Genomic DNA, 27,732 nt, shown 5'->3' on the forward strand with positions numbered 1-27,732 from the left:
GGTCTGTAGTGGACTGTAGTGGTCTGTAGTGGTCTGTATTGGTCTGTAGTGGACTGTAGTGGACTGTAATTGGTCTGTAGTGGTCTGTAGTGGACTGCAATTTGTCTGTAGTGGGCTGTAGTGGACTGTAGTGTTCTGTAGTGGACTGTAGTGGTCTATAATGGACTGTAGTGGTCTGTAGTGGTCTGTAGTGGTCTGTAATGGACTCTAGTGGTCTGTTATTGGTCTGTAGTGGTCTGTACGTGGTCTGTAGTGTTCTGTAGTGGTCTGTAATGTACTTTTATAGTGTATTGTGGTGGTCTGTAGTGGTCTGTAGTGTAGGTAGGCAGCATAAAAATAACAGGCTTTCTTCACATGCCTGCTGGCTGTGTATATCATAGAGACAGCTAGAGGTATATCATAGAGACAGCTAGAGGTATATCATAGAGACAGCTAGAGGTATATCATAGAGACAGCTAGAGGTATATCATAGAGACAGCTAGAGGTATATCATAGAGACAGCTAGAGGTATATCATAGAGACAGCTAGAGGTATATCATAGAGACAGCTAGAGGTATATCATAGAGACAGCTAGAGGTATATCATAGAGACAGCAAGAGGTATATCATAGAGACAGCAAGAGGTATATCATAGAGACAGCAAGAGGTATATCATAGAGACAGCTAGAGGTATATCATAGAGACAGCTAGAGGTATATCATAGAGACAGCTAGAGGTATATCATAGAGACAGCTAGAGGTATAACATAGAGACAGCTAGAGGTATATCATAGAGACAGCTAGAGGTATATCATAGAGACAGCTAGAGGTATATCATAGAGACAGCAAGAGGTATATCATAGAGACAGCTAGAGGTATATCATAGAGACAGCTAGAGGTATATCATAGAGACAGCAAGAGGTATATCATAGAGACAGCTAGAGGTATATCATAGAGACAGCTAGAGGTATATCATAGAGACAGCAAGAGGTATATCATAGAGACAGCTAGAGGTATATCATAGAGACAGCTAGAGGTATATCATAGAGACAGCAAGAGACAGCTAGAGGTATATCATAGAGACAGCAACAGGTATATCATAGAGACAGCAAGAGGTATATCATAGAGACAGCTAGAGGTATATCATAGAGACAGCTAGAGGTATATCATAGAGACAGCAAGAGGTATATCATAGAGACAGCTAGAGGTATATCATAGAGACAGCTAGAGGTATATCATAGAGACAGCTAGAGGTATATCATAGAGACAGCTAGAGGTATATCATAGAGACAGCTAGAGGTATAACATAGAGACAGCTAGAGGTATATCATAGAGACAGCTAGAGGTATATCATAGAGACAGCTAGAGGTATAACATAGAGAAATTCAGCGTTTCCTTATTTATTTATGTATTTGTTTGTGTAAATGTTATAGCAGAGGAAGATAAAGAGAGTTTCATAAAACACATGGCTGGGATACAACTGAGTGTTGAACAACAGTGACATATTGAGGCTGTAATCGTGCTCCCTGTCATCATAACAGATTTCATATCCAGAAACAAACACATCTCTTTTCTATGATGACTGATGAATCCAATTCATGATCAGTGATTTGATTGTTACAATCTTTGGAAACGCCCCATGACTCCTAATGCAAAACAGACCATCAAAAGACTAGAAGAGACTTAACCTACTAAACTACACTATGAGACTATGAGACAGACTGTAGTTGGAACAGGGACTCAAAACACATTATAGAACAGGGACTAGAAGACAGGGACTAGAAGATATTCTAGAACAGGGACTAGAAGACATTCTAAAACAGGGACTAGAAGAAATTCTGGAACAGGGACTAGAAGACAGGGACTAGAAGATATTATAGAACAGGGACTAGAAGACATTCTGGAACAGGGACTAGAAGACATTCTAGAACAGGGACTAGAATACATTCTAGAACAGGGACTAGAAGACAGGGACTAGAAGATATTATAGAACAGGGACTAGATTACATTCTGGAACAGGGACTAGAAGACATTATAGAACAGGGACTAGAAGACATCCTATAACAGGGACTAGAAGACATTCTGGAACAGGGACTAGAAGACAGGGACTAGAAGACATCCTAGAACAGGGATTAGAAGAAATCATAGAACAGGGACTAGAAGACATTCTGGAACAGGGACTAGAAGACAGGGACTAGAAGACATTCTAGAACAGGAACTAGAACAGGGACTAGAAGACATCCTAGAACAGGGACTAGAAGACAGGGACTAGAAGACAGGGACTAGAAGACATTATGGAACAGGGACTAGAAGACACCCTAGAACATGGACTAGAATACAGGAACTAGAAGACATTCTGGAACAGGGACTAGAACAGGGACTAGAAGACATCCTAGAACAGGGACTAGAAGACATGGACTAGAACAGGGACTAGAAGACAGGGACTAGAAGACATTCTGGAACAGGGACTAGAAGACATCCTAGAACAGGGACTAGAAGACAGGGACTAGAAGACATTCTGGAACAGGGACTAGAACATGGACTAGAAGACATCCTTGAACAGGGACTAGAAGACAGGGACTAGAACATGGACTAGAAGACAGGGACTAGAAGACATTCTGGAACAGGGACTAGAATACAGGGACTAGAAGACATTCTGGAACAGGGACTAGAACATGGACTAGAAGACATCCTCGAACAGGTACTAGAAGACATCCTAGAACAGGAACTAGAAGACAGGGACTAGAACATGGACTAGAAGACAGGGACTAGAAGACATTCTGGAACAGGAACTAGAAGACAGGGACCAGAAGACATTCTGGAACAGGGACTAGAACAGGGACTAGAAGACATCCTAGAACAGGGACTAGAAGACAGGGACTAGAAGATATTCTGGAACAGGGACCATAAGACATTCTGGAACATGGACTAGAACAGGGACTAGAATACATCCTAGAACAGGGACTAGAAGACATTCTGGAACAGGGACTAAAACACATTATAGAACAAGGACTGGAAGACATTCTAGAACAGGGACTAGAAGGAAGACATTCTAGAACAGGGACTATAAGACATTCTAGAACAGGGACTAGAAGGAAGACATTCTAGAACAGGGACTAGAAGGAATACATTCTAGAACAGGGACTGGAAGACATTCTAGAACAGAGACTAGAAAACATTCTAGAACAGGGACTAGAAAGTGATGAATTATCTCACTGATATATGAATGTCCTGTTGTCCCCCGTCAGCCCATTTCTAACATCCACTTCAGCAGAGAGTATGTTACTACAGGGAGATGTGCTATAAGCTGGGGCCAGCCACTGAGAAAAGAGGTATGATAGGGGACAGAGGAGGTATGATAGGGGACAGAGGAGGTATGATAGGAGACAGAGGAGGTATGATAGGAGACAGAGGAGGTATGATAGGGGACAGAGGAGGTATGATATGAGACAGAGGAGGTATGATAGGGGACAGAGGAGGTATGATAGGGGACAGAGGAGGTATGATAGGGGACAGAGGAGGTATGATAGGAGACAGAGGAGGTATGATAGGGTACAGAGGAGGTATGATAGGGGACAGAGGAGGTATGATAGAGGACAGAGGAGGTATGATAGGAGACAGAGGAGGTATGATAGGAGACAGAGGAGGTATGATAGGAGACAGAGGGGGTATGAAAGAAGCCAGAGGAGGTCTGATAGGAGACAGAGGAGGTATGATAGGGTACAGAGGAGGTATGATAGGGGACAGAGGAGGTATGATAGAGGATAGAGGAGGTATGATAGGAGACAGAGGAGGTATGATAGGAGACAGAGGGGGTATGAAAGGAGCCAGAGGAGGTCTGATAGGAGACAGAGGAGGTATGAAAAGAGACAGAGGAGGTATGATAGGGGACAGAGGAGGTATGAAAGGAGACAGAGGAGGTATGAAAGGAGACAGAGGAGGTATGATAGGAGACAGAGGGAGCAGGGGAGGCCAGAGAAATGGCCCCAACCATCAATCTCTGGCCCGACATTCTACCAATGCCTCCTCTGGATCAGTTTCACAAGATTTATACCTCCTGTGAATGTGTGTAAGTGTGCGTACGTACGTGTGTGTGTGTGTGTGAGCCCCAACACACACAAGGGCTTTCACTCTCGCTTTAAGAAATACATTTAGCCCCTGAGTTCTGGCCCACATAATGTCCGCTCCCAACATCTGATATTTATATCTCTCTGTATTTTCCTTTGTGTTGGGTACTTCACAACGTTAAATGCTGTCGTTTGTCAAGGGTAAAGTGAGGTGCTTGGACTGCAGTGTATTGAGTGTGTTTAACTATTGTCAAGGCCTGAACGTTCTCTGGCACACTCCACTGAATTCCACTGGGGCTCCCCGAGCTGCGCAGCGGTCTAAGGCACTGCATCTCAGTGCTAGAAGCGTCACTACAGACCTTGGTTTGATTCTAGGCTGTATCGCAACAGGCCGTGATTGGGAGACCCATAGGATGGCACACAATTGGCCCTGCGTCGTCCGGGTTAGGGTTTGGCAGGGGGTAGGCCGTCATTGTAAAATAAGAATTTGTTCTGGCACCCTATTCCCTAGTACACTACTTTTGACCAGGTCCCTGGCACCCTAATCCCTAGTGCACTACTTTTGACCAGGACCCTGGCACCCTATTCCCAAGTGCACTACTTTTGACCAGGACCCTGGCACCCTATTCCCTAGTGCACTACTTTTGACCAGAAACCCTGGCACCCTATTCCCTAGTACACAACTTTTGACCAGAAACCCTGGCACCCTATTCCCTAGTACACTACTTTTGACCAGAAACCCTGGCTCCCTATTCCCTAGTGCACTACTTTTGACCAGGACCCTGGCTCCCTATTCCCTAGTGCACTACTTTTGACCAGGACCCTGTCACCCTATTCCCTAGTACACTACTTTTGACCAAAAACCCTGGCACCCTATTCCCTAGTACACTACTTTTGACCAGGACCCTGGCACTCTATTCCATAGTACACTACTTTTGACCAGAAACCCTGGCACCCTATTCCCTAGTACACTAATTTTGACCAGAAACCCTGGCACCCTATTCCCTAGTGCACTACTTTTGACCAGGACCCTGGCACCCTATTCCCTAGTACACTACTTTTGACCAGAAACCCTGGCTCCCTATTCCCTAGTGCACTACTTTTGACCAGAAACCCTGGCACCCTATTCCCTAGTACACTACTTTTGACCAGGACCCTGGCACCCTATTTCCTAGTGCACTACTTTTGACCAGAAACCCTGGCACCCTATTCCCTAGTGCACTACTTTTGCTGCAGACGTAGCATCTGATTCCCCAGACACCGTGTAGAGGCAGACGTAGCATGTGATTCCCCCAGACACCGTGTAGAGGCAGACGTAGCATGTGATTCCCCCAGACACCGTGTAGAGGCAGACGTAGCATGTGATTCCCCCAGACACCGTGTAGAGGCAGACGTAGCATGTGATTCCCCCAGACACCGTGTAGAGGCAGACGTAGCGTGTGATTCCCCCAGACACCGTGTAGAGGCAGACGTAGCATGTGATTCCCCCAGACACCGTGTAGAGGCAGACGTAGCATGTGATTCCCCCAGACACCGTGTAGAGGCAGACGTAGCATGTGATTCCCCCAGACACCGTGTAGAGGCAGACGTAGCATGTGATTCCCCCAGACACCGTGTAGAGGCAGACGTAGCGTGTGATTCCCCCAGACACCGTGTAGAGGCAGACGTAGCGTGTGATTCCCCCAGACACCGTGTAGAGGCAGACGTAGCATGTGATTCCCCCAGACACCGTGTAGAGGCAGACGTAGCATGTGATTTCCCCCAGACACCGTGTAGAGGCAGACGTAGCATGTGATTCCCCCAGACACCGTGTAGAGGCAGACGTAGCGTGTGATTCCCCCAGACACCGTGTAGAGGCAGACGTAGCATGTGATTCCCCCAGACACCGTGTAGAGGCAGACGTAGCGTGTGATTCCCCCAGACACCGTGTAGAGGCAGACGTAGCGTGTGATTCCCCCAGACACCGTGTAGAGGCAGACGTAGCATGTGATTTCCCCCAGACACCGTGTAGAGGCAGACGTAGCATGTGATTCCCCCAGACACCGTGTAGAGGCAGACGTAGCATGTGATTCCCCCAGACACCGTGTAGAGGCAGACGTAGCATGTGATTTCCCCAGACACCGTGTAGAGGCAGACGTAGCGTGTGATTCCCCCAGACACCGTGTAGAGGCAGACGTAGCATGTGATTCCCCCAGACACCGTGTAGAGGCAGACGTAGCATGTGATTCCCCCAGACACCGTGTAGAGGCAGACGTAGCATGTGATTTCCCCCAGACACCGTGTAGAGGCAGACGTAGCATGTGATTCCCCCAGACACCGTGTAGAGGCAGACGTAGCATGTGATTCCCCCAGACACCGTGTAGAGGCAGACGTAGCATGTGATTCCCCCAGACACCGTGTAGAGGCAGACGTAGCATGTGATTCCCCCAGACACCGTGTAGAGGCAGACGTAGCATGTGATTCCCCCAGACACCGTGTAGAGGCAGACGTAGCATGTGATTCCCCCAGACACCGTGTAGAGGCAGACGTAGCATGTGATTTCCCCCAGACACCGTGTAGAGGCAGACGTAGCATGTGATTCCCCCAGACACCGTGTAGAGGCAGACGTAGCATGTGATTCCCCCAGACACCGTGTAGAGGCAGACGTAGCATGTGATTTCCCCCAGACACCGTGTAGAGGCAGACGTAGCATGTGATTCCCCCAGACACCGTGTAGAGGCAGACGTAGCATGTGATTTCCCCCAGACACCGTGTAGAGGCAGACGTAGCATGTGATTCCCCCAGACACCGTGTAGAGGCAGACGTAGCATGTGATTCCCCCAGACACCGTGTAGAGGCAGACGTAGCATGTCATTTCCCCAGACACCGTGTAGAGGCAGACGTAGCATGTGATTCCCCCAGACACAGTGTAGAGGCAGACGTAGCATGTGATTCCCCCAGACACCGTGTAGAGGCAGACGTAGCGTGTGATTCCCCCAGACACCGTGTAGAGGCAGACGTAGCATGTGATTCCCCCAGACACCGTGTAGAGGCAGACGTAGCGTGTGATTCCCCCAGACACCGTGTAGAGGCAGACGTAGCGTGTGATTCCCCCAGACACCGTGTAGAGGCAGACGTAGCATGTGATTCCCCCAGACACCGTGTAGAGGCAGACGTAGCATGTCATTTCCCCAGACACCGTGTAGAGGCAGACGTAGCATGTGATTCCCCCAGACACCGTGTAGAGGCAGACGTAGCATGTGATTCCCCCAGACACCGTGTAGAGGCAGACGTAGCATGTGATTCCCCCAGACACCGTGTAGAGGCAGACGTAGCATGTGATTCCCCCAGACACCGTGTAGAGGCAGACGTAGCGTGTGATTCCCCCAGACACCGTGTAGAGGCAGACGTAGCGTGTGATTCCCCCAGACACCGTGTAGAGGCAGACGTAGCATGTGATTTCCCCCAGACACCGTGTAGAGGCAGACGTAGCATGTGATTCCCCCAGACACCGTGTAGAGGCAGACGTAGCATGTGATTCCCCCAGACACCGTGTAGAGGCAGACGTAGCATGTGATTTCCCCAGACACCGTGTAGAGGCAGACGTAGCATGTGATTCCCCCAGACACCGTGTAGAGGCAGACGTAGCGTGTGATTCCCCCAGACACCGAGTAGAGGCAGACGTAGCGTGTGATTCCCCCAGACACCGTGTAGAGGCAGACGTAGCATGTGATTCCCCCAGACACCGTGTAGAGGCAGACGTAGCGTGTGATTCCCCCAGACACCGTGTAGAGGCAGACGTAGCATGTGATTCCCCCAGACACCGTGTAGAGGCAGACGTAGCGTGTGATTCCCCCAGACACCGTGTAGAGGCAGACGTAGCGTGTGATTCCCCCAGACACCGTGTAGAGGCAGACGTAGCATGTGATTTCCCCCAGACACCGTGTAGAGGCAGACGTAGCATGTGATTCCCCCAGACACCGTGTAGAGGCAGACGTAGCATGTGATTCCCCCAGACACCGTGTAGAGGCAGACGTAGCATGTGATTTCCCCAGACACCGTGTAGAGGCAGACGTAGCGTGTGATTCCCCCAGACACCGTGTAGAGGCAGACGTAGCATGTGATTCCCCCAGACACCGTGTAGAGGCAGACGTAGCATGTGATTCCCCCAGACACCGTGTAGAGGCAGACGTAGCATGTGATTTCCCCCAGACACCGTGTAGAGGCAGACGTAGCATGTGATTCCCCCAGACACCGTGTAGAGGCAGACGTAGCATGTGATTCCCCAGACACCGTGTAGAGGCAGACGTAGCATGTGATTCCCCAGACACCGTGTAGAGGCAGACGTAGCGTGTGATTCCCCCAGACACCGTGTAGAGGCAGACGTAGCGTGTGATTCCCCCAGACACCGTGTAGAGGCAGACGTAGCGTGTGATTCCCCCAGACACCGTGTAGAGGCAGACGTAGCGTGTGATTCCCCCAGACACCGTGTAGAGGCAGACGTAGCATGTGATTCCCCCAGACACCGTGTAGAGGCAGACGTAGCATGTGATTCCCCCAGACACCGTGTAGAGGCAGACGTAGCATGTGATTCCCCCAGACACCGTGTAGAGGCAGACGTAGCATGTCATTTCCCCAGACACCGTGTAGAGGCAGACGTAGCATGTGATTCCCCCAGACACCGTGTAGAGGCAGACGTAGCATGTGATTCCCCCAGACACTGTGTAGAGGCAGACGTAGCATGTGATTCCCCCAGACACCGTGTAGAGGCAGACGTAGCATGTGATTCCCCCAGACACCGTGTAGAGGCAGACGTAGCATGTGATTCCCCCAGACACCGTGTAGAGGCAGACGTAGCGTGTGATTCCCCCAGACACCGTGTAGAGGCAGACGTAGCATGTGATTCCCCCAGACACCGTGTAGAGGCAGACGTAGCATGTGATTTCCCCCAGACACCGTGTAGAGGCAGACGTAGCATGTGATTCCCCCAGACACCGTGTAGAGGCAGACGTAGCATGTGATTCCCCCAGACACCGTGTAGAGGCAGACGTAGCATGTGATTCCCCCAGACACCGTGTAGAGGCAGACGTAGCATGTGATTCCCCCAGACACCGTGTAGAGGCAGACGTAGCATGTGATTCCCCCAGACACCGTGTAGAGGCAGACGTAGCATGTGATTCCCCCAGACACCGTGTAGAGGCAGACGTAGCATGTGATTCCCCCAGACACCGTGTAGAGGCAGACGTAGCATGTGATTCCCCCAGACACCGTGTAGAGGCAGACGTAGCATGTGATTCCCCCAGACACCGTGTAGAGGCAGACGTAGCATGTGATTCCCCCAGACACCGTGTAGAGAGACCGTTGGCCGGGTGTGTTGGAGCACCGTTAGACCATGTGTCCATACTGAGAGGATCGACGGAAAGAAACGCTGCTCTGGGATCAGTTTTCTCTAAATCACATTCTGACCTTAACATCAGAGTTATGTTTAATTCTGATGACGGATCAGATTCTAGAGAGACTAACACCTATAGCCATATATATATGAGGCAGCTTAGCCTATAATTGGGGTGGCAGCTAGCCTAGTGGTTAGAGCGCTGAACTGGTAACCGAAAGGTTGCAAGTTCAAATCCCTGAGCTGACAAGGTAAAAATCTGTCGTTCTGCCCCTGAACAAGGCAGTTAACCCACTGTTCCTAGGCCGTCATTGAAAATAAGAATTTGTTCTAGTTAAAAAAAAAGTAAAATACAATTTAAAAAATAATTCTGTACTAAATCACAGGTGTTGGGCACATCATTGCGGATGTTGCAGGCTACACATTATTACAGTGGCCTTCCTATTGGCTAAATTAGTAAACATGAGAGTGATTTAAATATGATAACCATGGTGATGTAATGACGCGCCATCCCCAGGTTCTAACGCTGCCCTCGGCCTCGAGATGCCTCTCCGTTCCAAATCCCTCCCTGTAGCCTAAATCGTTCTCTACTTTCGACCGGAGCCACCGGACTCTGTTCAGAGAACAGGGGGCCATTGAATGAGACGTAAAGCATTTGCATTTTACACGTGGCTTTACTGATTTAACCTTCGTCGGTAAAAACAGATGGCTCATGTAATTAAATATTTCAGAATTAGATGTCCCCTAAACAATCGTACACTTCAATGTGACCACTTCATACGGTGACTACAACTCAATCTGTCCTATATTTTCTCTCTCTCTCAAAATACAATGTTTGCACAAAACGTCAATTAAAAGCTGTGTAAGAGCCCTTTGTATGTGTGTGTGAGTGTGTGGTGTGTGTGTGTGTGTGTGTGTGTGTGTGTGTGTGTGTGTGTGTGTGTGTGTGTGTGTGTGTGTGTGTGTGTGTGTGTGTGTGTGTGTGTGTGTGTGTGTGTGGTGTGTGGTGTGTGTGTGTAGGTGTGTGTGTGTGTGTAGGTGTGTGTGTGTTTGTAGTGTGTGTGTGGTGTATGTATGTGTGTGTGTGTGTGTGTGTGTGTGTGTGTGTGTGTGTGTGTGTGTGTGTGTGTGTGTGTGTGTGTGTGTGTGAGAGATAGAGAGAGCGAGGACCCATCTCCTCCTCTTAATTAAACCAGCTCTAAAGAGACACTCTCATTAGTGTCATAGCAACAAGAAGACAAGACAGCGTCTCCGTCCCCTATTCCCTATATAGGTTTCTGGTCAAAAGTAGTGCACTACATATGGAATAGGGCACCAACGGGGAAGCACATACTCAATTCAACTCGCCATTATCATTCAATAAAGCAAAAGGTGCCCCCTCCCCCCTCCTACCTCTCCCCTCGCCCCCCCTCCCACCTCGCCCCCCCCCCCCCCCTCCCACCTCCCCCCCTCCTAACCCCCCCCCCCCCTCCCACCTCCCCCCCTCCTACCTCTCCCCTCGCCCCCCCTCTCCCCTCGCCCCCCCTCCCACCTCGCCCCCCCCCCCTCCCACCTCCCCCCCTCCTACCTCTCCCCTCGCCCCCCCCCCCTCCCACCTCTCCCCTCGCCCCCCCCACCCCCCCACTCGCCTTTCGTTTTCGCTGCTAAGACAATTTACCACTCAGAGGGTTCATTTAGAAACCTATTTCCAATTGAGATTTTCTAAAGGGGAATTATCAGAGTTGAAAGACAGAGAGGAGGGCGTACGAGAGGAGCGACCACGTCTGTTTCATGTTTTACATTTATTTGAGAGAGAGAGAGAGAGAGGCGAAAGAGAGAGACAAGAGACAAGAGAGAGATTTGAATTATTTCCTTTTCATGGTGGTAATGCTTTATTAAAACAGGCTAGGAGTATAATTGGCCTTCGTTCCCCCTGGTCCCTGAAGATAGCTGGGCCTTATTACCCTTCACCTGCTGGAAGTTACGTCGGAGGGACTGTAGTAAGGATAAACCCTTTTAACTCTTTACACATCTAAGCTGCCAAAATGACACCCTATTTCCTATTTAGTGCACTACTTTTGATGAGAGCCCATTGGGTCCTGGTCAAAAGTAGTGCACTTAATAGGGAATAGGGTGCCATTTTGGACACATCCTTTTTCTGTCTCCAAAGGAATGCAGTGCAATTACTATGATGAATGGTACAACTGGTAGACACACAGTCATCCCTCTACAGAAACATGTGTGTGTGTGTGTGTGTGTGTGTGTGTGTGTGTGTGTGTGTGTGTGTGTGTGTGTGTGTGTGTGTGCCTGTCTGCGTGTGTGTCCATGTCTGTGTGTGTGTGTGTGTGTGTGTGGCTGTGATTGTGTGTGTGTGTGTCTGTGTCTGTGTCTCTGTGTTATATGTTATGTGTCTGCTTACCTTGATCGTTAGCCATCTTGTCTGGGTGTTCCACTGAAAGAGATCAAATATAACATTTTAGTGGTATGGATTGTCTGGGGGGGAAGGGGGGGGTGGGGGTTATCCCCAGCTCTGGCATCTTCCCCAATATTTGGAACCAAGGACTGATCACCCCAATAACTCCCGGGGAATAGGAGTCAACAGCAACCATGGGGAAATCCTCTGGATTATCATCAACAGCAACCTTGGGGAAATCCTCTGGATTATCATCAACAGCAACCTTGGGGAAATCCTCTGGATTATCATCAACAGCAACCTTGGGGAAATCCTCTGGATTATCATCAACAGCAACCTTGGGGAAATCCTCTGGATTATCATCAACAGCAACCTTGGGGAAATCCTCTGGATTATCATCAACAGCAACCTTGGGGAAATCCTCTGCATTATCATTAACAGCAGACTCGTACGTTCCCTCAGTGAAAACAATGTCCTGAGCAAATGTCAAATTTGATTTTTTTTACCAAATTACCCTATGACAGACCACGTATTCACCCTGCACACACTAATTGACAAACAAACAAACCAAAACAAAGGCAAAGTCTTCTCATGCTTTGTTGATTTCAAAAAAGCTTTTGACTCAATTTGGCATGAGGGTCTGCTATACAAATTGATGGAAAGTGGAGTTGGAGGGAAAACATATGACATAAAACCCATGCACAAACAACAAGTGTGGGTCGTGGGGTGAGACAGGGATGCAGCTTAAACCCCACCCTCTTCAACATATGTAAATTAATTGGCGAGGGCACTAGAACAGTCTGCAGCACCCGGTCTCACCATACTAGAGTCTGAAGTCAAATGTCTACTGTTTGCTGATGATCTGGTGCTTCTGTCACCAACCAAGGAGGGCCTACAGCAGCACCTAGATCTCCTGCACAGGTTCTGTCAGACCTGGGCCCTGACAGACCTGGGCCCTGACAGACCTGGGCCCTGACAGACCTGGGCCCTGACAGTAAATCTCAGTAAGACAAAAATAATGGTTTCCAAAAAAGGTCCAGTGGCCAGGACCAGAAATACAAATTCCATCTAGACACCGTTGCCCCAGAGCACCCAAAAAACTATACATACCTTGTCCTAAACTTGTTCGCCACAGGTAACTTCCACAAAGCTGTGAACGATCTGAGAGACAAGGCAAGAAGAGCCTTCTATGCCATCAAAAGGAACATACAGTTCAACACACCAATTAGGATCTGGCTAAAAATACTTGAATCAGCTATTGAACCCATTGCCCTTAATGGTTGTGAGGTCTGGGGTCCGCTCACCTACCAATAATTCACAAAATAGGACAAACGCCAAATTGAGACTATTCTCTGTGTACAAAGACAAACACCAAACAAGGAATGCAGAGCAGAATTAGGCCGATACCCGCTAATTATCAAAATCCAGAAAAGAGCTGTTAAATTCTACAACCACCTAAAAGGAAGCGATTCCCCAAAACTTCCATAACAAAGACATCACCTACAGAGAGATGAACCTGGAGAAGAGTCCTCTAAGCAAGCTGGTCCTGGGGCTCTGGTCACAAACACAAACACACCCCACAGAGCCCCAGGACAGCAACACAATTAGACCCAACTGAAATCAAGAGAAAACAAAAAGACAATTACTTGACACATTGGAAAGAATTTACAAAACATTTGAGCAAACTAGAATGCTATTTGGCCCTAAACAGAGAGTACACAGTGGCAGAATACCTGACCACTGTGACTGACCCAAACTTGAGGAAAGCTTTGACTATGTACAGACTCAGTGAGCATAGCTTTGATATTGAGAAAGGCCGCCGTAGGCAGACCTGGCTCTCAAGAGAAGACAGGCTATGTGCACACTGCCCACAAAACGAGGTGGAAACTGAGCTGCACTTCCTAACCTCCTGCCCAATGTATGACCATATTAGAGACACATATTTCCCTCAGATTACACAGACACACCAAGAATTCGAAAACAAACTCGATTTTGATAAACTACCATATCTACTGGGTGAAATACCACAGGGTGACATTACAGCAGCAAGATTAGTGACCTGTTGCCACAAGAAAAGGGCAACCAGTGAAGAACAAACACCATTGTAAATACAACCCATATTTATGTTTATTCATTTTCCCTGTTGTACTTTACATCATTACAACACTGTATATAGACATATGCATTAGCAATATGACATTTGAAATGTCTTTATTCTTTTGGAACTTTTGTAAGTGTAATATTCACTGTAAATCTTTTATTGTTTATTTCACTTTGTTTAAAGTGTATTTTTACTTGCTTTGGCAATGTAAACATATGTTTCTCATGCCAATGAAACCCCTTAAATTGAAATAGAATTGAGAGACAGAGAGAGGGAGAAAGAGAGAGAGAAGAGAGAAAAACAGAGTGAGAGAGGGATGGGGTATCATCCAGCTGTATCTGAGTGATACTCTGAACTTATCCCCAGACAGCTGTATCTGGGTGATGCTCTGAACTGATCCCCAGACAGCTGTATCTGGGTGATACTCTGAACTGATCCCCAGACAGCTGTATCTGAGTGATGCTCTGAACTGATCCCCAGACAGCTGTATCTGAGTGATACTCTGAACTGATCCCCAGACAGCTGTATCTGAGTGATACTCTGAACTGATCCCCAGACAGCTGTATCTGAGTGATACTCTGAACTGATCCCCAGACAGCTGTATCTGAGTGATACTCTGAACTGATCCCCAGACAGCTGTATCTGAGTGATGCTCTGAACTGATCCCCAGACAGCTGTATCTGAGTGATACTCTGAACTGATCCCCAGACAGCTGTATCTGAGTGATGCTCTGAACTGATCCCCAGACAGCTGTATCTGAGTGATGCTCTGAACTGATCCCCAGACAGCTGTATCTGAGTGATACTCTGAACTGATCCCCAGACAGCTCTATCTGAGTGATGCTCTGAACTGATCCCCAGTTAGCTGTATCTGAGTGATACTCTGAACTGATCCCCAGACAGCTGTATCTGAGTGATACTCTGAACTGATCCCCAGACAGCTGTATCTGAGTGATGCTCTGAACTGATCCCCAGACAGCTGTATCTGAGTGATGCTCTGAACTGATCCCCAGACAGCTGTATCTGAGTGATGCTCTGAACTGATCCCCAGACAGCTGTATCTGGGTGATACTCTGAACTGATCCCCAGACAGCTGTATCTGAGTGATACTCTGAACTGATCCCCAGACAGCTGTATCTGAGTGATACTCCCCAGACAGCTGTATCTGGGTGATACTCTGAACTGATCCCCAGACAGCTGTATCTGAGTGATGCTCTGAACTGATCCCCAGACAGCTGTATCTGGGTGATGCTCTGAACTGATCCCCAGACAGCTGTATCTGAGTGATGCTCTGAACTGATCCCCAGACAGCTGTATCTGAGTGATACTCTGAACTGATCCCCAGACAGCTGTATCTGAGTGATACTCTGAACTGATCCCCAGACAGCTGTATCTGAGTGATACTCTGAACTGATCCCCAGACAGCTGTATCTGAGTGATGCTCTGAACTGATCCCCAGACAGCTGTATCTGAGTGATACTCTGAACTGATCCCCAGACAGCTGTATCTGAGTGATACTCTGAACTGATCCCCAGACAGCTGTATCTGAGTGATACTCTGAACTGATCCCCAGACAGCTGTATCTGAGTGATGCTCTGAACTGATCCCCAGACAGCTGTATCTGAGTGATGCTCTGAACTGATCCCCAGACAGCTGTATCTGAGTGATACTCTGAACTGATCCCCAGACAGCTGTATCTGAGTGATGCTCTGAACTGATCCCCAGACAGCTGTATCTGAGTGATGCTCTGAACTGATCCCCAGACAGCTGTATCTGGGTGATGCTCTGAACTGATCCCCAGACAGCTGTATCTGAGTGATGCTCTGAACTTATCCCCAGACAGCTGTATCTGGGTGATGCTCTGAACTGATCCCCAGACAGCTGTATCTGAGTGATGCTCTGAACTGATCCCCAGACAGCTGTATCTGGGTGATGCTCTGAACTGATCCCCAGACAGCTGTATCTGGGTGATACTCTGAACTGATCCCCAGACAGCTGTATCTGGGTGATGCTCTGAACTGATCCCCAGACAGCTGTATCTGAGTGATGCTCTGAACTGATCCCCAGACAGCTGTATCTGAGTGATACTCTGAACTGATCCCCAGACAGCTGTATCTGAGTGATACTCTGAACTGATCCCCAGACAGCTGTATCTGGGTGATACTCTGAACTGATCCCCAGACAGCTGTATCTGAGTGATGCTCTGAACTGATCCCCAGACAGCTGTATCTGAGTGATGCTCTGAACTGATCCCCAGACAGCTGTATCTGAGTGATACTCTGAACTGATCCCCAGACAGCTGTATCTGAGTGATGCTCTGAACTGATCCCCAGACAGCTGTATCTGAGTGATACTCTGAACTGATCCCCAGACAGCTGTATCTGAGTGATGCTCTGAACTGATCCCCAGACAGCTGTATCTGAGTGATGCTCTGAACTGATCCCCAGACAGCTGTATCTGAGTGATGCTCTGAACTGATCCCCAGACAGCTGTATCTGGGTGATACTCTGAACTGATCCCCAGACAGCTGTATCTGAGTGATACTCTGAACTGATCCCCAGACAGCTGTATCTGAGTGATACTCCCCAGACAGCTGTATCTGGGTGATACTCTGAACTGATCCCCAGACAGCTGTATCTGAGTGATGCTCTGAACTGATCCCCAGACAGCTGTATCTGAGTGATACTCTGAACTGATCCCCAGACAGCTGTATCTGAGTGATACTCTGAACTGATCCCCAGACAGCTGTATCTGAGTGATACTCTGAACTGATCCCCAGACAGCTGTATCTGAGTGATACTCCCCAGACAGCTGTATCTGGGTGATACTCTGAACTGATCCCCAGACAGCTGTATCTGAGTGATACTCTGAACTGATCCCCAGACAGCTGTATCTGAGTGATACTCTGAACTGATCCCCAGACAGCTGTATCTGAGTGATACTCTGAACTGATCCCCAGACAGCTGTATCTGAGTGATGCTCTGAACTGATCCCCAGACAGCTGTATCTGAGTGATACTCTGAACTGATCCCCAGACAGCTGTATCTGAGTGATACTCTGAACTGATCCCCAGACAGCTGTATCTGAGTGATGCTCTGAACTGATCCCCAGACAGCTGTATCTGAGTGATACTCTGAATTGATCCCCAGACAGCTGTATCTGGGTGATGCTCTGAACTGATCCCCAGACAGCTGTATCTGGGTGATGCTCTGAACTGATCCCCAGACAGCTGTATCTGAGTGATGCTCTGAACTTATCCCCAGACAGCTGTATCTGGGTGATGCTCTGAACTGATCCCCAGACAGCTGTATCTGAGTGATGCTCTGAACTGATCCCCAGACAGCTGTATCTGGGTGATGCTCTGAACTGATCCCCAGACAGCTGTATCTGGGTGATACTCTGAACTGATCCCCAGACAGCTGTATCTGGGTGATGCTCTGAACTGATCCCCAGACAGCTGTATCTGAGTGATGCTCTGAACTGATCCCCAGACAGCTGTATCTGAGTGATCCTCTGAACTGATCCCCAGACAGCTGTATCTGAGTGATGCTCTGAACTGATCCCCAGACAGCTGTATCTGAGTGATGCTCTGAACTGATCCCCAGACAGCTGTATCTGAGTGATACTCTGAACTGATCCCCAGACAGCTGTATCTGAGTGATGCTCTGAACTGATCCCCAGACAGCTGTATCTGAGTGATGCTCTGAACTGATCCCCAGACAGCTGTATCTGAGTGATACTCTGAACTGATCCCCAGACAGCTGTATCTGAGTGATACTCTGAACTGATCCCCAGACAGCTGTATCTGAGTGATACTCTGAACTGATCCCCAGACAGCTGTATCTGAGTGATACTCTGAACTGATCCCCAGACAGCTGTATCTGAGTGATGCTCTGAACTGATCCCCAGACAGCTGTATCTGAGTGATACTCTGAACTGATCCCCAGACAGCTGTATCTGAGTGATACTCCCCAGACAGCTGTATCTGGGTGATACTCTGAACTGATCCCCAGACAGCTGTATCTGAGTGATGCTCTGAACTGATCCCCAGACAGCTGTATCTGGGTGATGCTCTGAACTGATCCCCAGACAGCTGTATCTGAGTGATACTCTGAACTGATCCCCAGACAGCTGTATCTGAGTGATACTCTGAACTGATCCCCAGACAGCTGTATCTGAGTGATGCTCTGAACTGATCCCCAGACAGCTGTATCTGAGTGATACTCTGAACTGATCCCCAGACAGCTGTATCTGAGTGATACTCTGAACTGATCCCCAGACAGCTGTATCTGAGTGATGCTCTGAACTGATCCCCAGACAGCTGTATCTGAGTGATACTCTGAACTGATCCCCAGACAGCTGTATCTGAGTGATGCTCTGAACTGATCCCCAGACAGCTGTATCTGAGTGATACTCTGAACTGATCCCCAGACAGCTGTATCTGGGTGATGCTCTGAACTGATCCCCAGACAGCTGTATCTGGGTGATGCTCTGAACTGATCCCCAGACAGCTGTATCTGAGTGATGCTCTGAACTTATCCCCAGACAGCTGTATCTGGGTGATGCTCTGAACTGATCCCCAGACAGCTGTATCTGAGTGATGCTCTGAACTGATCCCCAGACAGCTGTATCTGGGTGATGCTCTGAACTGATCCCCAGACAGCTGTATCTGGGTGATACTCTGAACTGATCCCCAGACAGCTGTATCTGGGTGATGCTCTGAACTGATCCCCAGACAGCTGTATCTGAGTGATGCTCTGAACTGATCCCCAGACAGCTGTATCTGAGTGATCCTCTGAACTGATCCCCAGACAGCTGTATCTGAGTGATGCTCTGAACTGATCCCCAGACAGCTGTATCTGAGTGATACTCTGAACTGATCCCCAGACAGCTGTATCTGAGTGATACTCTGAACTGATCCCCAGACAGCTGTATCTGAGTGATACTCTGAACTGATCCCCAGACAGCTGTATCTGAGTGATGCTCTGAACTGATCCCCAGACAGCTGTATCTGAGTGATGCTCTGAACTGATCCCCAGACAGCTGTATCTGAGTGATACTCTGAACTGATCCCCAGACAGCTGTATCTGAGTGATGCTCTGAACTGATCCCCAGACAGCTGTATCTGAGTGATGCTCTGAACTGATCCCCAGACAGCTGTATCTGGGTGATGCTCTGAACTGATCCCCAGACAGCTGTATCTGAGTGATGCTCTGAACTTATCCCCAGACAGCTGTATCTGGGTGATGCTCTGAACTGATCCCCAGACAGCTGTATCTGAGTGATGCTCTGAACTGATCCCCAGACAGCTGTATCTGGGTGATGCTCTGAACTGATCCCCAGACAGCTGTATCTGGGTGATACTCTGAACTGATCCCCAGACAGCTGTATCTGGGTGATGCTCTGAACTCGCTCTTGCTGCTGGTGATTCTCTGATCCACCTCTACGCAGACGACACTATTCTGTATACTTCTGGCCCTTCTTTTGACACTGTGTTAACAACCCTCCAGGCGAGCTTCAATGCCATACAACTCTCCTTCCGTGGCCTCCAACTGCTCTTAAATACAAGTAAAACCAAATGCATGCTCTTCAACCGATCGCTGCCTGCTCCTGCCCGCCTGTCCAACATCACTACTTTGGACGGCTCTGACTTAGAATATGTGGACACCTACAAATACCTAGGTGTCTGGTTAGACTGTAAACTCTCCTTCCAGACTCACATCAAACATCTCCAATCCAAAGTCAAATCTAGAATTGGCTTCCTATTCCGCAACAAAGCATCCTTTACTCATGCTGCCAAACATACCCTTGTAAAACTGACCATCCTACCAATCCTCGACTTCGGTGATGTCATTTACAAAATAGCCTCCAAAACCCTACTCAATAAATTGGATGCAGTCTATCACAGTGCCATCCGTTTTGTCACCAAAGCCCCATATACTACCCACCACTGCGACCTGTACACTCTCGTTGGCTGGCCCTCGCTTCATACTCGTCGCCAAACCCACTGGTTCCAGGTCATCTACAAGACCCTGCTAGGTAAAGTCCCCCCTTATCTCAGCTCGCTGGTCACCATAGCAGCACCTACCTGTAGCACGCGCTCCAGCAGGTATATCTCTCTAGTCACCCCCAAAACCAATTCTTCCTTTGGACGCCTCTCCTTCCAGTTCTCTGCTGCCAATGACTGGAACGAACTACAAAAATCTCTGAAACTGGAAACACCTATCTCCCTCACTAGCTTTAAGCACCAGCTGTCAGAGCAGCTCATAGATTACTGCACCTGTACATAACCCATCTACAATTTAGCCCAAACAACTACCTCTTTACCTACTGTATTTATTTATTAATTTATTTTGCTCCTTTGCACCCCATTATTTCTGTCTCTACTTTGCACTTTCTTCCTCTGCAAACCAACCATTCCATTGTTTTTTTTAGTTTTTATTTTACTTGCTGTGTTGTACTCACTTCGCCTCCATGGCCTTTTATATTTTTATTTATTTATACATATATTTGTTTGCCTTCACCTCCCTTATCTCACCTCACTTGCTCACATTGTATATAGACTTATTTTTTATTTATTTTTTCACTGTATTATTGACTATATGTTTGTTTTACTCCATGTGTAACTATGTGTTGTTGTATGTGTCGAACTGCTTTGCTTTATCTTGGCCAGGTCGCAATTGTAAATGAGAACGTGTTCTCAATTTGCCTACCTGGTTAAATAAAGGTTAAATAAAAAATAAAATAAAAAACTGATCCCCAGACAGCTGTATCTGAGTGATACTCTGAACTGATCCCCAGACAGCTGTATCTGGGTGATACTCTGAACTGATCCCCAGACAGCTGTATCTGAGTGATACTCTGAACTGATCCCCAGACAGCTGTATCTGAGTGATGCTCTGAACTGATCCCCAGACAGCTGTATCTGAGTGATACTCTGAACTGATCCCTAGACAGCTGTATCTGGGTGATGCTCTGAACTGATCCCCAGACAGCTGTATCTGAGTGATACTCGGAACTGATATCCAGACAGCTACAACAGGGAACTATTAGGATCCTCGCCCTGAGCATGTTTGTTTCTGTCCACATTCACAATGCATCCTAAATGACAACCTATTCCCTATTTAGTGCACTACCCTATTCCCTGTTTAGTGCACTACCCTATTCCCTATTTAGTGCACTACCCTATTCCCTATTTAGTGCACTACCCTATTCCCTGTTTAGTGCACCGCCTTTATTCCCTATTTAGTGCACTACCCTATTCCCTATTTAGTGCACTACCCTATTCCCTATTTAGTGCACTACCCTATTCCCTATTTAGTGCACCACCTATATTCCCTATTTAGTGCACCACCTATATTCCCTATTTAGTGCACTACCCTATTCCCTATTTAGTGCACCACCTATATTCCCTATTTAGTGCACTACCCTATTCCCTATTTAGTGCACTACCCTATTCCCTATATAGTGCACTACCCTATTCCCTGTTTAGTGCACCACCTATATTCCCTATTTACTGCACTACCCTATTCCCTGTTTAGTGCACTACCCTATTCCCTATTTAGTGCACTACCCTATTCCCTGTTTAGTGCACTATCCTATTCCCTAAACAGTGTACTACTTTTTGACCAGGGCCCATAGAAGCGAACTATATAGGGAATAGGGTAGTGGACTATGTAGGGAATAGGGTAGTGGACTATGTAGGGAATAGGGTAGTGGACTATGTAGGGAATAGGGTAGTGGACTATGTAGGGAATAGGGTAGTGGACTATGTAGGGAATAGGGTAGTGGACTATGTAGGGAATAGGGTAGTGGACTATGTAGGGAATAGGGTAGTGCACTATGTAGGGAATAGGGTAGTGGACTATGTAGGGAATAGGGTAGTGGACTATGTAGGGAATAGGGTAGTGCACTATGTAGGGAATAGGGTAGTGCACTATGTAGGGAATAGGGTAGTGGACTATGTAGGGAATAGGGTAGTGGACTATGTAGGGAATAGGGTAGTGGACTATGTAGGGAATAGGGTAGTGGACTATGTAGGGAATAGGGTAGTGGACTATGTAGGGAATAGGGTAGTGGACTATGTAGGGAATAGGGTAGTGCACTATGTAGGGAATAGGGTAGTGGACTATGTAGGGAATAGGGTAGTGGACTATGTAGGGAATAGGGTAGTGGACTATGTAGGGAATAAGGTAGTGGACTATGTAGGGAATAGGGTAGTGGACTATGTAGGGAATAGGGTAGTGGACTATGTAGGGATTAGGGTAGTGGACTATGTAGGGAATAGGGTAGTGGACTATGTAGGGAATAGGGTAGTGCACTATGTAGGGAATAGGGTAGTGGACTATGTAGGGAATAGGGTAGTGGACTATGTAGGGAATAGGGTAGTGGACTATGTAGGGAATAGGGTAGTGCACTATGTAGGGAATAGGGTAGTGGACTATGTAGGGAATAGGGTAGTGGACTATGTAGGGAATAGGGTAGTGGACTATGTAGGGAATAGGGTAGTGGACTATGTAGGGAATAGGGTAGTGGACTATGTAGGGAATAGGGTAGTGCACTATGTAGGGAATAGGGTAGTGGACTATGTAGGGAATAGGGTAGTGGACTATGTAGGGAATAGGGTAGTGGACTATGTAGGGAATAAGGTAGTGGACTATGTAGGGAATAGGGTAGTGGACTATGTAGGGAATAGGGTAGTGGACTATGTAGGGAATAGGGTAGTGGACTACGTAGGGAATAGGGTAGTGGACTATGTAGGGAATAGGGTAGTGGACTACGTAGGGAATAGGGTAGTGGACTATGTAGGGAATAGGGTAGTGGACTATGTAGGGAATAGGTTGACTAGAATAAGTAGTAGCACCACTGTTGCCTGCTATACCCAGACCACATTAAACTCCTCTGTTGCTAGCTTCTTAATATCCCACAACTGTTAAACATTCAATTTGATCTAAGCTCTAAAAAAATGTAGCTTGAAGTCTACAAATGTGATATCTCATTTTCCATTTCTTTGCTGCCTCTTCAATAGGATCCTAAAGGATCAAAGAATGACATGTATGAATGAAGACGTTATTTCTCACAGCTAAACTACACTAATGATTCATATTGACACTTTGTGACAGACTTTCTCGATCTTTAAAACGCCGGGACAGTCGTGGAGAAGGTGGAAAGTTTTAAGTTCCTCGGCGTACACATCACGGACAAACTGAATTGGTCCACGCACACAGACAGCGTGGTGAAGAAGGCGCAGCAGCGCCTCTTCAACCTCAGGAGGCTGAAGAAATTCGGCTTGTCACCAAAAACACACACAAACTTTTACAGTTGCACAATAGAGAGCATCCTGTCGGGCTGTATCACCGCCTGGTACGGCAACTGCTCCGCCCACAACCGCAGGGCTCTCCAGAGGGTAGTGAGGTCTGCACAACGTATCACCGGGGGCAAACTACCTGCCCTCCAGGACACCTACACCACCCGATGTCACAGGAAGGCCATAAAGATAATCAAGGACAACAACCACCCAAGCCACTGCCTGTTCACCCCGCTATCATCCAGAAGGCGAGGTCAGTACAGGTGCATCAAAGCAGGGACCGAGAGACTGAAAAACAGCATCTATCTCAAGGCCATCAGACTGTTAAACAGCCACCACTAACATTTAGCGGCCGCTGCCAACATACTGACTCAACTCCAGCCACTTTAATAATGAATAATTGATGTATTAAATGTAGCACTAGTCACTTTAAACAATGCCACTTAATATAATGTTTACATACCCTACATTACTCATCTCATATGTATATACTGTACTCTATACCATCTACTGCATCTTGCCATCTTTATGTAATACATGTACCACTAGCCACTTTAAACTATGTCACTTTATGTTTACATACCCTACATTACTCATCTCATATGTATATACTGTACTCTATACCATCTACTGCATCTTGCCTATGCCGTTCTGTACCACCACTCATTCATATATTTACATGTTTACATATTCTAATTCATTCCTTTACACTTGTGTGTATAAGGTAGTGTAACGGCGGTCCTCCTCCTCTTCATCCGAAGAGGAGGAGCAGGGATTGAACCAAGGTGCAGCGCGTTGAAATGACATGAATGATTTATTAAATAAACAAAACGAACAAACACGAAAACGAACTATACTTGAAAATGATACAAAATAACAAAACGAAAGTAGACAGACCTGAACAACGAACTTACATACAACGTGAAGAACGAAATGAACAGGAACAGACTACATGAAATGAACAAACCGTAAACAGTCCCGTATGGTGCAAACATCGACACAGACACAGGAGACAACCACCCACAAACAAACCTTGTGAACAGCCTACCTAAATATGACTCTCAATTAGAGGAACGCCAAACACCTGCCTCCAATTGAGCCATACCAGGCAACCCTAAACCAACATAGAAACAGACAACATAGAATGCCCACCCAAACTCACGTCCTGACCAACTAACACACAAAACTAAACAGAAAACAGGTCAGGAACGTGACATAACCCCCCCCTCAAGATGCGTACTCCGAACGCATCACCAAAAAGTCCAGGGGAGGGTCTGGGTGGGCATCTGACCACGGTGGTGGCTTAGGCTCCGGGCGTGGTTCCCACCCCACCATAATCAATCCCCGCTTCCCTATCCTCCCCACAATGACCACCCTCCAAATAACCCCACCTAAATTTAGGGGCAACACCAGAATCAAGGACAGCTCTGGGACAAGGTAGCTCAGGACATAGGGATAGCTCAGGACAGAGGGATAGCTTAGGAGAGAGAGGTAGCTCAGGATAAAGAGGTAGCTCAGGATAGAGGGGCAACTCCGGACTGAAGGGCAGCTCCGGACAGAGAGACAGCTCTGGACTGAGGGGCAGTTCTGAATTACTAGCCGCTTCTGGCTGAGGGACAGCTCATGGCTGACTGACGGCTCTGGACGCTCATGGCAGGCTGACGGCTCTGGACGCTCATGGCTGGCTGACGGCTCTGGCTGCTCATGGCTCTCTGACGGCTCTGGACGCTCATGGCAGGCTGACGGCTCTGGACGCTCATGGCAGGCTGACGGCTCTGGACGCTCATGGCTCTCTGACGGCTCTGGCTGCTCATGGCTCGCTGACGGCTCTGGCAGATCCTGTCTGGCTGGCGGCTCTGGCAGATCCTGTCTGGCTGGCGGCTCTGGCAGATCCTGTCTGGCTGGCGGCTCTGGCAGATCCTGTCTGATTGGCGGCTCTGGCAGATCCTGTCTGGTTGGCGGCTCTGGCAGATCCTGTCTGGTTGGCGGCTCTGGCAGATCCTGTCTGGTTGGCGGCTCTGGCAGACCCTGTCTGACGGACGGCTCTAGCGGCTCCTGTCTGGCGGGCGGCTCTAGCGGCTCCTGTCTGGCGGGCGGCTCTAGCGGCTCCTGTCTGGCGGACGGCTCTGTAGGCTCATGGCAGACGGGCGGCTTTGCAGGCTCATGGCAGACGGGCGGCTTTGCAGGCTCATTGCAGACGGGCGGCTCAGACGGCGCTGGGGAGACGGATGGCTCAGACGGCGCTGGGGAGACGGATGGCTCAGATGGCGCTGGGGAGACGGATGGCTCAGATGGCGCTGGGGAGACGGATGGCTCAGATGGCGCTGGGGAGACGGATGGCTCTGGCCGGATAAGGCGCACTGTAGACCTGGTGCGTGGTACCGGAACTGGAAGCACCGGGCTAAGGACACGCACCTTCATACTAGTGCGGGAAGCAGGGACAGGGCACACTGAACTCTCAAAGCGTACTCTATACCTGGTGCGTGGTACCGGCACTGGTGGCACCTCAGGACTAGTACGGGGAGAAGTGACAGTGTGTACAGGACTTAGGAGACGCACAGGTGGCTTAGTGCGTGGGGCCGGAACTGGAGGCACCGAACTGGATACACGCACTATAGGGAGAGTGCGTGGAGGAGGAACAGGGCTCTGGAAATGCCCTGGTAGCCTAGTGCGTAGTGTAGGCACTGTAGGTACTAGGCTGGGGCGGGGAGGTGGCACCGGAAATACCGGACCGTGCAGGCGTACTGGCTCTCTTGAGCATTGAGCCTGCCCAACCTTACCTGGTTGAATGCTCCCGGTCGCCCGCCCAGTGCGGGGAGGTGGAATAACCCGCACCGGGCTGTGTAGGCGAACCGGGGAAACCATGCGTAAGGCAGGTGCCATGTATGCCGGCCCGAGGAGACGCACTGGAGACCAGACGCGTTGAGCCGGCCTCATGACACCTGGCTCAATGCCCAATCTAGCCCTACCAGTGCGGGGAGGTGGAATAACCCGCACCGGGCTATGCACACGTACAGGAGACACCGTGCGCTCTACTGCGTAACACGGTGTCTGCCCGTACTCCCGCTCTCCACGGTTAGCCTGGGAAGTGGGCGCAGGTCTCCTACCTGCCCTAGGCCCACTACCCCTTAGCCCCCCCCCCAAGAAATTTTTGGGAGTTACTCACGGGCTTTTCGGGCTTCCGTGCAAGACGCGTCCCTTCATAACGCCGGTTCCTCTCTCTATTTTCCTCCGCTCTCCGAGCTGCCTCCAGCCGTTCCCATGGACGGTGATTTACTTTAGCCCATGGTCCTTCTCCGTTAAATATTTGCTCCCAACTCCACAAGTCCTGTATACTTGCCCGTTGCTCCAAATTACGCTGCTTGGCTCTGGATTGGTGGGTGGTTCTGTAACGGCGGTCCTCCTCCTCTTCATCCGAAGAGGAGGAGCAGGGATTGAACCAAGGTGCAGCGCGTTGAAATGACATGAATGATTTATTAAATAAACAAAACGAACAAACACGAAAACGAACTATACTTGAAAATGATACAAAATAACAAAACGAAAGTAGACAGACCTGAACAACGAACTTACATACAACGTGAAGAACGAAATGAACAGGAACAGACTACATGAAATGAACAAACCGTAAACAGTCCCGTATGGTGCAAACATCGACACAGACACAGGAGACAACCACCCACAAACAAACCTTGTGAACAGCCTACCTAAATATGACTCTCAATTAGAGGAACGCCAAACACCTGCCTCCAATTGAGAGCCATACCAGGCAACCCTAAACCAACATAGAAACAGACAACATAGAATGCCCACCCAAACTCACGTCCTGACCAACTAACACACAAAACTAAACAGAAAACAGGTCAGGAACGTGACAGGTAGCTGTTGTGGAATTGTTAGGTTAGATTACTTGTTGGTTATTACTGCATGGTCGGAACTAGAAGCACATTTCGCCTCACTCGCATTAACATCTGCTAACCATGTGTATGTGACAAATAACACTTGATTTGATTTGGACGCTAGCATGATTACAGAACATCCTGAATGAATAGCGAATAATGAAGAAGATACATATTCTATTACTTTATAAAATAAAACATGACTCCAAAATGAGACAAAACATTATATACCATTCATTTCTGTTGGGCACAAAATAATAATATAAAATAATCTGAAACACAACCGAAACAAACAACAAATGCATCCAACAAGTTTATAGAGTTACACGCTTGATGTAATCATTGAGAGGTAGGAATACGGGACCAAACACTAAACTTTTCACTATTTTAATACAGTGAATTTGTCCCAATACTTTTGGTCCCCTAAAATGGAAGGACCACGTACAAAAATAACTGACATTTCAAAACGTTTCAACCGATATGGAAGAAAATAGCCTCAAATTAAAGCTGACAGTCTGCACTTTAACCATCCATAGTGCTAGAGTACAGAGCCAAAAGAACAGAAGATGTGTCACTGTCCCAATCCTTCTGGAGCTCACGATATGAGCTTGTTGTTCAG

At 48.2% G+C, this 27,732-nt stretch overlaps 1 protein-coding gene across 1 annotated transcript in view; it reads right to left on the minus strand.

The window, feature by feature from the left end:
• LOC139539417 (netrin receptor DCC-like) overlaps positions 1–27,732 on the minus strand; it is a 622,169-nt gene that overhangs the window by 82,025 nt on the left and 512,412 nt on the right. The window contains exon 21 of the mRNA XM_071342360.1: positions 11,814–11,846. Coding sequence (XP_071198461.1) covers positions 11,814–11,846 — 33 coding nt within the window. The remainder of the gene's footprint in view (positions 1–11,813; positions 11,847–27,732) is intronic.

The sequence above is a fragment of the Salvelinus alpinus genome, chromosome 1 (assembly GCF_045679555.1).
Source record: "Salvelinus alpinus chromosome 1, SLU_Salpinus.1, whole genome shotgun sequence".
Classification (NCBI taxonomy): domain Eukaryota; kingdom Metazoa; phylum Chordata; class Actinopteri; order Salmoniformes; family Salmonidae; genus Salvelinus; species Salvelinus alpinus.